The sequence below is a fragment of the Haemaphysalis longicornis genome, unplaced genomic scaffold (assembly GCF_048455015.1).
Source record: "Haemaphysalis longicornis isolate Haplotype H1 unplaced genomic scaffold, Haemaphysalis longicornis Haplotype H1 scaffold_6, whole genome shotgun sequence".
NCBI lineage: Eukaryota > Metazoa > Arthropoda > Arachnida > Ixodida > Ixodidae > Haemaphysalis > Haemaphysalis longicornis.
Genome location: NW_027526407.1, coordinates 154,866,086 through 154,879,320, shown reverse-complemented (window position 1 = coordinate 154,879,320; position 13,235 = coordinate 154,866,086). Strand labels below are relative to the sequence as shown.

General features: G+C 47.7%; 1 protein-coding gene across 1 annotated transcript; it reads right to left on the bottom strand.

The window, feature by feature from the left end:
* Window positions 1-10,330: 10,330 nt before the first annotated feature.
* LOC144143320 (copine-8-like) lies at window positions 10,331-11,833 on the bottom strand. The gene has a single exon (XM_077675089.1). The coding sequence runs from the start codon at window positions 11,831-11,833 to the stop codon at window positions 10,331-10,333; it is 1,503 nt and encodes a 500-aa protein (XP_077531215.1).
* Between the last annotated feature and the right edge of the window lie 1,402 nt (window positions 11,834-13,235).

Genomic DNA, 13,235 nt, shown 5'->3' with positions numbered 1-13,235 from the left:
TCATCAGCAGACAGAGTTGCCGCCACTCTAAGAATGCTCAGTTCATTTGAGAGGTTCAGGACAGATCTGACACCATCCCCGAAGGATGGGTTATTAAATCTGCGTGACATAACATTTATGAATTCCACGTCCTTAAATAACTCCCGAATGCTCTGAGCCGCCAAAATTGTGATATTGCAGATGGAATTAGATCATGGACCGTGCCGAAGTACAAGAACGCTCCGCGAACTTCAGTGAACATTCAGCGTTGTTTTTTGCACACAATTATCGACTCAAAGGGGGTGCAACTTCACGCAGCAAATCATTGGAATTGGTGTGGTTTTTATGGCTTTCAATCTTTATTTCTGGTGTTGAATCACCGTGAATTTCGCGTAAAATTTAAAATATGAACTCTTGTGCGTCTCATTTACCGGAACCAAATAAAACTACTTTCCTGTTGCACATTATTTGCCCGCGGTTTCACTGCAAGTCAAAAATTTGTGCTATAATATGCTTCTGAAGCAAATAGGAATTGAGCCTATGTAGGCATAATGTGTATATGCAGCGATGGCACAGAGGTAGAGCATCCGCCTCGCGTGCAGAAGGACCGTGGTTCGAATCCCGGTACCGGACAATTCCCACCGGATAAAAAAAAATTCCGCGTATTGATGGAATTGCACAAAGGGGCTTGGGGTGCGGCCCGACCCCGGCGACCATTGACAGTAACGCACTCCCTCACCAGAGCAGGATTGGCCACCCTGGTGTAGTAAACGGCCACAACCTCCCATGTATACGCCAATTAACCCTCGGCCCTCAGTCCCCAGCGGCTGCGAAGCAACTGACCACGGCGGCGGTCAGACCTGCGACGCAGCAGAGGGTGCTAAGAATCCCTGGGTCCGGACAGGCCGCCAATGGAATCTGAACCTGGCAACGTCTAACGCGCGAACCTTATCTAGCGAAGCGCCTCAAGAGGTGCTGTTCGAGGAATTAGAGGGCATTAAATAGGATGTAATAGGGCTTAGCGAGGCTAGGAGGGCAGGCGAAGCATTTACGGCACTGAAAAATGGACACGTCCTATGTTACCGCGGCCTAGAGGACAGAAGAGAACTGGGAGTGGGACTTCTAGTCAATAAAGGCATAGCTGGCAACATAGAATAATACTATAGCATTAACGAAAGGGCAGCAGGTCTTGTAATTAGGCTCAATAAGAGGTAAAAACTCGAGGTGGTACACGGCTACGCACCAACATCCAGCCACGACGACCAGGTAGTGGAACGCTTCTATGAATATCTGGGATCGGCAATGGCTCAAGTAAAAACACAGTATACCGTATTTATGGGGGACTTCAATGCTAAAGTAGGCAAGAATCAGGCTGGAGACAAGGCAGTTGGGAACTATGGTCTGGGCTGTAGAAATAGCAGGGGGTACCTACTAGTTGAGCTTGCAGAACGGAATAGCCTACGCATAATGAATACCTTCCTCTGTAAACGGGAGAGTCGGAAGTGGTCGTGGAGGAGCCCGAATGGGGACCATAAAAATGATATAGACCTCATAATATGCGATAACCCTGGCGTTGTGAAGGATGTGGAAGTGCTCAGAAGGGTAAGGTGCAGTGACCACCTTATGGTAAGATCTAGAATTAAGCTAGATTTGAGGAGGGACCGCAACAAGCTAGTACAAAAGAAACCGACTAATGAGCTAACAGTAAGATGTAAAGTAGAAGAATTCAGGATCGCGCTGCAGAACCGATATTCAGCACTTAACGAGAAAGCCGAGATTACGACAAGGGAAGCCAGCGACAACCTTACACGCATTATCACGGAGTGTGCAGTAGAAGTCGGGGCACGATGACTAGGCAGGATACTGGCAAACCTTCCCAGGAAACGAACGATCTAATTAGGAAACGGCAAACCATGACAATCTCCACCCCCGCTGACAGAATTGAACTAGCGGAGCTTTCGAAGTTAATCAATTAGCGTAAGACAGCTGACATACGGAAGTACAATATGGAGAGGATCGAATACGCTGTAAAGAACGGAGGTAGCCTGAAAGCGGTGAAGATGCGTCTTGGCGTGGGGAAAAATCAGATGTATGCACTTAAAAATAAGCAAGGCAATGTCATCACAAATGGGGATAAAATAGTCACAGTGACCGAGGAGCTCTAAAGGGATCTGTACAGTAGCCGAGACATCGAGGATAATGCCGAACGAAAACGTAGCTCAGAGGAGATAGACATCCCACCAGTAACGACCGAAGAAGTAAGGAAGGCTTTGAAAGAAATGAAAGGAGGCAAAGCACCTGGTGAGGATCAAATAACAGCAGACCTCTTGAAGGATGGCGGATAAATTGTACTTGAAAAACTGGCAAACCTGTATACGCAATGCCTAATGACCGCAAGTGTACCGGAATCCTGGAAGAACGCGAACATCATCCTAATTCATAAGAAAGGTGACATGAAGGACTTGAAAAATTACAGGCCGATCAGCTTACTCTCAGTCGTCTACAAGGTACTTACCAGGGTAATCGCTAACAGAATTTCTGCAACCTTAGATTGCAGTCAACCTAAAGAACAAGCAGGGTTCCGTAAAGGTTATTCAACAATGGACCATATTCATACGATCAATCAGGTGATAGAGAAGTGCGCGGAGTATACTGAACCCCTATATATAGCATTCATAGATAATGAAAAAGCATTTGACTCGATCGAAACCCTAGCAGTCCTTCAGGCATTACGGAACCAGGTGGTGGATGAGCATTATGTAAAAATACTAGAGAACATCTACAATGGGTCCACAGCTACCATCATCCTCCATAAGGAGAGCAGTAAAATATCTATAAGGAAGGGCGTCAGACAAGGAGACACAATCTCGCCACTGTTATTTCACAGCATGTTTACAAGAAGTATTCAGAACGTCGGGTTGGGAACAGGTGGGAGTAATGGTTATTGGAGAATACCTCAGTAACCTCAGATTTGCTGATGACGTTGCCTTGCTAAGTAACTCGGGGGACGAATTGCAAAGAATGCTTTTTGCACTTGACGAACAGAGTAGAACTGTGGGCCTGAAAATTAATATGCCGAAAACCAAAGTAATTATCAATAACCTCGGGACAGCACAGCAGTTTGGGATTGGGGGCGAGGCAGTGGAAGTGGTAAGCCAATATATCTACTTAGGGCAAGTTGTTACCCCAGATCCCAAACATGAGGCAGAGATAATTAGAAGTATCAGAATGGGGTGGAGTGCATACGGCAGACATTCTCAGATAATGAATAGCACCCTACCATTGTCGCTCAAGAAGAAAGTGTATGACAGCTGCATCTTACCGGTACTCACCTACGGGGCAGAAACTTGGAGGCTCACTAAGAGGGTTCAACTTAAATTGAGAACGACTCAGGGGGCAATGGAGCGGAAAATGATTGGTGTAACATTAAGAGACAAGAAGAGAGCGGAGTGGGTCATGGAACAAACGCGTGTTAAGGACATATTAGTAGAGATTAAGAAGAAGAAATGGACGTGGGCAGGGCATGTAATGCGAAGGCAAGATAACCGTTGGTCATTAAGGGTAGCAGAGTGGATCCCTAGAGAAGGCGAGCGCTGCAGGGGGCGGCAGAAGGTTAGATGGGCAGATGAGATCAAGAAGCTTGCGGGGATAAATTGGTCACAGTTTGCACAGGACCGGGGTAATTGGAGAATAATGGGAGAGGCCTTTGCCCTGCAGAGGGCGTAGATAGGCTGGTTATGATGATGATGATGAGGCCTAATGTAGGGTACTTGGTGCCTATATATGCCTGGCACCCCTGAGTGCCTATTATAAGTGCCTAAAACCTGGATTTTTCGTGCCTAAAGTTCCGGTCTCCAGATCACCTTCCAATATTCGCTGTTTACCTATGCATACCCGCGTACAAAATACCACAGCTACTGTACGAGTCATAAACAGCCAAAACTTCCTTAAATTTCAAGAGTTGATTGCCTGTGAAAATTGGGATTTTGTTTACAGAGAGCCTAAGCCATCAAAACCATACGAAATTTTTGTCAAGAAAGTAAAGACCGCCTACCATCTGTCGCTTCCTTTACTGCCGTTAGTAAGACACAAAACGGAAGGAAAGAATGGGTTACACATAGCCTTTATAAACGCATAAATGAAAAGGATAAGCTATTCTAACGGTTTTTATAAACTCGTGAACCTGAAATCCTACGCCTAGAGAGAGAGAGAGAAAGAGAAAGCTCTTTATTAGAGGAAAGCAAAGAGGTCTGCCGGCATGTTAACGCCGACATGCTACTCTGCGGGGACAGGAGGAGGGAAAGTGTTGCAATAGGAAGAAAGGTGGAAGGGAGAGAAGAAAGAAGAAAATAAAAGAAGTGAAAAAAAGGACTAAGCTTGTGCGTTGGGGACCGTCAGTACGAGATGTGAAAAGTCTATGGACGGTTGTACAGTGCAAGGATAATCTGGTCCTATATCAGCTCAGCGACGCCGATGTCATTGAGGTATTTAAATAATGCGGTTAGCATTTTACGCTGAGAGGAGGGAGATGGCCAGGGTCCCAGAAGTGCTTTTAAAGTCAAGGAACTGTGGTTGATGCACTCGATCTTCTGTGCGAGATTGTTTCTTGCTTGATAGTATGTAGGGCACTCCAGTAAAATATGCTCGACGGTTTCTGGTGAACCGCAGTTGTCACAATAGGGGTTCGAGGTTAGGCCAAGGCGATAGCGGTAGGTATGTGTTAGCGCCACGTTGAGACGTAAGCGATGGAGCAAAGTCTCTAGCCGACGTGAAGTCGCTCCGGTAACCTCAGTGCCAAAGTTGGGTCGACATGATGCAGGAATGGGTGCTGGTTTTCCGGGAGAGACCAGAAGGTGCTTCTTTCCCTGAAAACAAGCTCCTTTGCTTGCCTAGAGGCATCGTGCTTCGTGAAGAAAATGTTCCTCATGTTTCGTAGTTGCAATCCTCTCTTGGCAGCCTCATCTGCTTTTTCATTGCCTATGATGCCGCAGTGGGCAGGGATCCACTGCAGTATCACGCGGTGTCCGGCGACACAAACTAGATGATTTAGGTAAGAGACATCGCGGGAAAGAAGGTTACGAACAAGCTTTCTTCCGATTTAAAAAAAGCCAAAGCAGAGCCTTATATGCACAGGCTGGAAATTTCCGCGCAAGATACGCGCAAAGTATGGAGCATATTTCATGAATTGGTCGGAACAAATATCGCTTCATTACCTTCTGAATTGATAGTCAATGGAAGGCGCTTATCTGATATATCCCTCGCCAACGCTTTAAATGAAAATTTCGTAAACTCGGGAGCACCGGATTCGACACCGCGCACTTCAGTTGAACTTGACTGTGAAAAATGCATCAGCCATTGCGTCACTGACTCGGTATTTATGGCACGAACGTCGGAAGCCGAGATAGCTTCCGCAATCATGTCCTTTGACAGTAAGTCGGTGGCTGGTGAAGATGGCATCACCCCTGAGCCCATTAAAGGGACACTGAAGTGAATTTGTCAAGCTCCCGTTTTTGCTTGCACTGCGTAGACTGGCTCAAATTAGCACACTTTTCATCGTTTATCCGGTTGAAAAATCGGTAATTATTTTACAAAGCGCGAAAGAAGAAAAACTACCATGCGCGGTTTGCGGCGGCCGCACCAACTAAGGCTGTGACGTTGGGAGGAGGGGGCACCGTGATTGGACGATGCCCAAGGTTAGCAATCAAACAGGTTTCGGTTTCGGTTCTGTAAAACACAACCAATGGCGTTGTTGGATGGGCATTCTCAATATATCAGTAATCATCGTACCGCGCTTCTGCCATTTTTTCGGCTGTAAAATGCATAAGATAAGCCTCCCAGGACGGCTTGGAATCGTAACATTCACTAGCCGAGGCCTACGCAGTGCTTGAACGCCCTCCGCGTCCCCGCAGACGCTCAAATGCCATGCGCTTTTCCCCTATATTTGGAGCTTGCCTCACTCATGCCTGTATCGCAAAAAGCGTGTTCGCATCAGGCCAAGGGTCTGTTGATTCTGGCCGGTGCCCACTGCCCGCAAGCAGTCGGTGCTTATGGCAACAGCACGCCAACGAGAACTCGCTAGCGCGCCAGTCCCAGCCTGCGTGCGTTCTGTGAACTAGTTCGTGGAGCAATGAACGTTGCGGCCCAATAAAGGTGAACTGAGTATAGAAAACATCGGCGGAAAACAACAAAGTTAACTGATAAAAAAAAGCACGTACCCGCGGGGATTCGAACTTTTGACTTGCAAAACACTTGCGCTGACAGGCCTAGCGCTTGTACCCGACCTTGGAAATATAAGGTATATAATGTATAACCAGTTTACACTTTTATTTAGTTTTAGCATTCCAAGCAGCTTAGGTGACTATCTGTTGTTCTTCGTTCGTGCAGTAAGCATCCCCCAAGTTTCCACAATAGCTCACGTCTAGCAATTGTATTTCGTAGACGGAAAAGCGTTCGCAGATGCGTAGTCGTGCTGCTGGCCGCAGTGCTTGTTCGCCCAGCGCGAAAAAGTGCGTCCCGCAAAGTAGTTTTACGCTGCACGGTAAAAATATCAGTTGATTTTATTTCCCTAGTACTTATATTGACTTCGCTGACTCTTCTCCCGCCTTCAAGAGGCCTTATATTTTCCTACTGGCGTACCGGTCAGCGAAGCGTCGCATGTGCGCTTGTGCAGCGCTTGTGTGACGCGACCTTGACTTGGAGCTAGATACAGTGTACAAACTGACCAAGTAAAGAAAGGCACATTCTTCCATTCACAAACGTGTTGTGGCTTAGTTTCAACTGATCGAGCGAATTGCGACGACCCGTCGGCGGCCGGCGGACGAAACGCTGTGCCGACTGACTCTGTCTGAAGGCCGGGGAGCCGTGCAGTAGAGCAGCCAATTGCGAGCTCGGCTCCTTCCGACGTCACACAAAAACGCCACAGAAAATGGGCGAGCGTAAAGAGAGGAGGACAGGATTTTCGAATTAATTTTTCTACTAAATAAAATCGCGTAAACGCGCCCAGACTGGTCGAAACATGGCCTGGGAACTCCGGACTACAATTTGCGCTAGTAATCCCGCAATGTTTACATCTAACTTCAGTGTCCCTTTAAAGCTGTTTCTTTAGTAAGCGCTGGCCCATTGACCCACATACGCAATAATATTCTAACATCCGGCACTTTTCCAGATAGGATGAAAATTTCCGCGGGTAACAGTAACTCGTAAGGAAGGGGGGGGGGGGGGGGGGTAAAAGCAGCGACCTAAATAACTTTGGATCTATTTCTGTACAACCATCTTTTTCTAAAGCAATGGAACGGGCCATACACAGCCGCCTACAAAGTTTTCTATCAGGAAAACAGGTGATTTCTGACAAGCAGTGTGTATTTCAGAAGAACAAATCAACTGAAACGGCGTTATTAACAGTTGAAGACCAAATTATTAGTAATATCGAAAATCGCCTGTAAACTGTTGGCATATTTCTCGATTTTCGGAAAGCCTTTGATTTTACCAAGCACAATATTTTGTTACATAAACTTGAAAAGAATGGCTACAGGGGCCCTGCTTTAGATCTTATCCGCAGCTATATCGACAGCAGATTTCAATTTACTTGTTTACACGGACACAGCTCTGACATCCGACTTTGTTAAATACGGTGTGGCACAAAAATCAATTTTAGGACCTTTGTTATTTACTTTTTACATCAACGACTTAATTAATATTCCTTTAACAGGGGACATCGTTCTGTATGCTGCTGATGCCAATATATTTTTTTTTCTAGGGGAACCTTCAACAGCTTGAAATTATCTCTAACAATTATCTCCATGAGCTCAGTAAACGGCTTCATATAAAGACTTGCACTGAGTACAAGTAAAACCAAATTCATACTGTTTTACCCAAAAAACAAAACGGTAAGCTATGAAATACGGTTTCAGTATTGCGGTACGGCACTACAGCACGTCAATAGCCACTCATTCTTAGGCGTAACATTCAACAAACACCTCTCGTGGACAAATCACATTAACAATATTCGTGTAAAGGTACCCGATTGGTCGGTATACCCTCTTTATAGTTTTTTACCTGGTTGGTTTAAGGTTACCCGCCTCGGTGGCTCAGTGGCTAAGGCGTTCTGCTGCTGAGCACGAGGTCGCGGGTTCGATTCCCGGCCGCGGTGGCCGCTTTTCTGATGGAGGCGGAAAGCACAAACGCCCGTGTGTGCGAGATTTCGGCGCACGTTAAAGATCCCCAGGTGGTCAAAATTAATCCGGAGCCCTCCACTACGGCGCGCCTCATCGCCTGCGTTGCGTCGGGGCGTTAAACCCCTCAATCACATCAAAATCAATCAATTGGTTTAGGGTGCAGCTATATTACTTTATTATACACTCACATTTTAAATATTCTGTGCTGTTATGGGGTATTGGTAACAAATGTGACATTGATAAACCTTTCTGTGTTGCAGCGCAGAGCCATTCGCTTAATAAACCAATCAAACAAATATATTAATTCCGGAAATCTTTTGATGCAATAGAATATACCAGATATAAAAAAAACCTTTTTGCTCAAACATGCTGGGTTTGTTTTCAAGCAAGTTTCCTTAAATTACGATGTATTTTTTCATAAATTCTTGAATAGAACTACTGGTTATGCGCTACGTCACACATGTTCTTCTAGACAAGCCATGTACAAATTACGGCATGCAGAGGTTGGATTATTAGATAATGAAACTTTGTTATGACTACCCTGATGTCATTTAAATTGCCAAGAGTTGCAGGAATGTTCGCAAATTCAAAAGTGCTGCTCGAGTCCTGTTTTGTTCCGCGAATGAGTTATCATTAAAATGATGCAACTTTGTATGTTCCAGTACTTTTAGCGCCATCTTTGTCCTCGTGATTTGTTGTATTGGTTTATGTTGCCTGAGCTGACGTGTGCTCTTAATAAAAATTAAGATGACGTGATTGCTGTTTATTACGTTATCCTACGGGTATTGAAGTGAAGTGTGTTTTTTTCTTATTTCTTCATATTTCTGAAGACTATTTGTATATTGTATATTGTTTGTGCACTACAGCTGCTTCTGTTACTCCTCAAGCGGGGTGAAGCCTAGTAAGAAGGGTATACCTCCTTTTGCTATGCCTCGCTGTCATTGCTGTACTGTACTGCCCAAATGGAACAATAAATACAAATTTACCTGCACCCCGCTCGTACAACACCCCGGTCATACGACGCTTTCTCGTGGTCCCTTGGAAGTCTCATTATAGGTGTTCCACTGGATTTTCTAGATATGGCCCATTTTATGACGCGCTTGCACGCCAGTGGCTAAAAACTATCCGCAAGAAACGCAACCACAACGCGGCCATAAATGGCTACCAGGAAACCTCCCGAAAATAAACAAAGCCTGAAGTCGAGAACTCAAGTTCCAAACCTGTGTTTCCTTTCTTTTATACGTACACCCTTTGAATTTTGTGGGCGAATTCTGAGCCATCTCGACCACAAATATTTTAAAGAATCGGCTTTAACGTCAAATGTGACCAAATTATTTTAAGCCAACAAGAAAGAAAGGTGTTTTCTGCAGCTTTCTTGCATAAAAACTTTCAGCCTCGCTCGAACGTAAGCTTGTACACTGAATTTTTTGCAGCCTGTTCGTTTCCGGATTGGCCCACAAAATTTTGACAAAGACTGTACGTTAGACATCGCTCGCATGTGTTATTTATTTTTGACTCTTCCGCTTTGCTCATTTATTTATTTTTTACAATGAGGCTCGTTTGCATCTTGACAAGCTGCGGTTTATTCCCCCTGAGCAATAATTGCGACATCGCCAAGCCGCGATTGGTACGCGTTCTCGCTCCTAGAATCGCATACGAACGAAACAGAAGCGAAAAAAATACTGGGGTTGATTTCTCTGTCAGGAATCCTTAAAACACGAAAGTGAATGGTGCAGCGAAATCCGCGGGTGAGCATTATTTGCGGGTCGGTGGCTGTCTTGTGGGTGTGCTTAGGGAGTGACGTCCTGCTGCAGGGTCACTTCTGAGAAGGTGTGATGGGTACGACGTCAGTGAAATCTTAGTGTATACCGCCATAAAACATTTTCGTGTTAAAGTATAAAACCCGAAAACGAACAACCCTAAGTATCACGTACTCTTTTTTCTAAAGGCTGCTTCCCCGCAAGAAGACCCTGTCTGCAGGGGTGCACCCTTTACACGCCGCTTGCTTCGTTGTACTGGCGTCACTTCCGTGACGGATATGACGTCACTCAAATGTTTGTGTATCCGGGAAAAAAACACTGTCGTGTTAATAACGTGCTCTGGATGACCAGATTTCAGAAAAAGGAAGCCGGGAATTTATTGTACCCAATCTTTTTCACCGAGCAAAGGCGACTGCTTCACTGCAAACCTAAGGCTGGCTCGACGCCGTTGAGCGACAGGTACTGCATGATCTGTCCGGGCACAGGAGCCAGGGCGTCCCGCGGCAGCTCGTGCATGCGGTCGCGGTACGGCGCCACTTCGAGCATGTGCACACAGTCGCGCAGCCCCGGTCGGCGCCGGGAGAGGACGTCGCGCCGCAGTCCGTTGCTGCAGCCCTCCTCTCCCAGCACGAGCAGCACCACGGAGAGGGCGGATCCGGCGGCCTTGGCCAGACAGTCCAGCGTGCTCAGGCCGTAGTCCAAGCGGCCGTCCGTGAGCACCAGCGCCACGTAGTAGCGCGAGGGTCGGGCCAGCTGCGACACGTAGGTCAGCGCGGGCGCCAGCTCCGAGGGCTCCGCGGGGAGCAATTTTTCCAGGCTGTGCGCGTACGCTTCGAGAACGCCCCTGGTTCCCTGCACTCTCGGTTCGCCGTTGGCGGCCAAGAACACTAGCGGCTGACTCATGAGCCCCGTTGGAGCCCTCGCACCGAATCCCAGCGCCGGCAGAAGCTGCTCTTCGTCGAACTGCTGGATGACGTCGTCGAAGGCGCTGATGGTCGACTCATAGAGGCGGCGACTATCACTACCGGCGCTGAGGTCTCCGTTTGACGAGCTCAGGTCAATCACAAATGCGAAGTGCATGTCGAAGTCACCGTGCAGGTAGTCGATAAAAGTCCACGGGAATTGGCGGCAGCGCTCCACGCATACTACAGGCTTCTCGTCGCTGCTTCGCGGTTCGAGGGCAGCCGACACTCCGTTGGGCGCATCGAGCTCGAGCGAAGTGCCCGTTTCCAGTTCGTCGAGCACCGCGGTCGCCTGGCCCACGAATGTACGGTCGCCTGTGAGGCCGACGTCGTAGCAGCGAAGCGCGAGCAAGCCACCGGGGAACCGCTCGGCGTTGATCGCCAGCGGCATCCAGCGGGGCGAGCGGCTCCCCGAGACCACCTCGGTGGCGAACATGACGCTTCCGTCCTGGGAGCAGAGTTCGAGCATGGCGTCGGTCGACCGGAAGAGCTTCTTCTGGGGCAGCTGCCGCGCCGAGAGCTCGAGGAGGACGAAACCCGCAGGCCGATTCTCAGGTCGGGGCGTCACGGTGAGGGTCCCAGGAAGTTTCTTGCCCTGCCTGTCGACAAGCGTGCGCGTGTACGGCAAGTCCATGTAGACCACCATGTCTAGCGGGGTGCAAACCACCCGGCCGATCGACTCGGGCTCCCTGGAGACGCGGTTGACGCTGAAGATTTCGAAGAGTAGCAGGTGCGCCTCGCCGAATTGGTACGAAGTGGCGAAGGTGGCGCACCCGTCCTTGGCCGGCTGGGAGCACTGCACATAGCGGAACGCGCTGTGGTCCGCGCCATCGCTCACTGAGTACACGGCGAACGTGTCCAGCCAGCTGTTTCCTGCGCGGCGGTCGCGCACGCCGGACCAGGTGAGCTCGAGGCGGATATCGAGCACGTCGCCCGACTTCAACGCCTCGGCCGCCATCCTTCCTACCACGGGCCGTTTTCTTTCGTCTTTGTCGTTGCTGTTCCTGCAGTTATGCCACGTACCCACGGGGGGATTGTCGAAGAAAGGGGTTAACCTTTTAGGGCCAACACGCCTACCTCATATTACTGGAAAACGAGTTTGTTGAATTGAAGTAGAGAAACCGCCACATGAATACACAGTATATCGATTATGGCGCTTAATAGGCCAAAGCTGCACCTGGGCTTCCAGGTGCGCCGTATAGGAGCGCTTCGGATTGCTCTTGATTCATTTCAATACAGATCGATTTATTCAACATCTCAACGACGCTTCGATCACAGGCCTACAAAGCCTATAAAGGCTTGATAGGGGCTGCGCCCTAATGCATCCCACACAGCGCGCTCAAAAGAACAACACTGGACTGTGTAGCAAAAGCAAGGGTAACAGCATGGTCCTTCTTGAACACGCACAAACTAGTATACATATATGAAGCGGATATATTAATGACAGGGTATAACTGTATACAAATGAGAAGTATAAAAAAGATTAAACAACAACAGCGCCTAAATTTATAAACACTGGCACAAAGAAAAAACGAAGGCAAAAGTACAAAAAACCATCAAGTTTACACGCTCACTTTGCGCAGGTCTTTAAAAGATATGGATAAAATTCTTACGTTACGATGTCCAGCCACTTCATTTAATGTTCGAATTCGTGCTTTCCGTAATTCGCGCGCATTTTCGAATGGTAGTAGGGCTAGTGGGGTGCTACATAATATATTTGTCCAGGGGAGATAATGCAGCGATTACCTTTGGTTTTTTGCTTTCCTCCAGTGTGTACTGACGACAGACTCGAACATTATATTTCTGGTCAACGCAAAATATTTTGAGTTTTTTAAACATGTTACTTGTCTAGTAGATAACAAGCTCTGCATTTCGTCAGCACAATGCGTTTCCGAAGTACAAGCAACCGTTGAGTGTTATCCATGCTGGTTGCTCCCCGGAATATGGAACCATAATTTTTTTGACACGAAAATAAATAGTTGTAGAGAACAACAGTTGATAGGAATCAGAAAAATGGAGCAATGACGGCGGAGGATGTCAGTCGCAGCGGATTACTTTTTAATCAAGCTCTAAGGTTTGACCAAGCATGCTGTCGCACTGTGGGCGCCGCCAAAGCTACAGACGCGGATATGGCCGTCACCGTTCGGAGGGGACCCTAACGATTAAGCGCAAGACACATGGACGACTGGTGCATGCGATTACGATGCGGTTGCGACTTTTCGTTAGGACCGGTTTTGGCGTCGTTCGCTGGTCGGAGAAGGCTCATGACGTTGTGACTGGCAAGCGAGATGCAGTCGTGCTACCGTTGCGATCGTCGTGCGGCCGCAGCTAATGAGAGCCCCGAGGTGTCGTCGCTAAAA

Coding starts and splice junctions, on each gene's coding strand:
- LOC144143320 (XM_077675089.1), bottom strand. CDS start 11,833: ATGGCGGCCGAGGCGTTGAAGTCGGGCGACGTGCTCGATATCCGCCTC.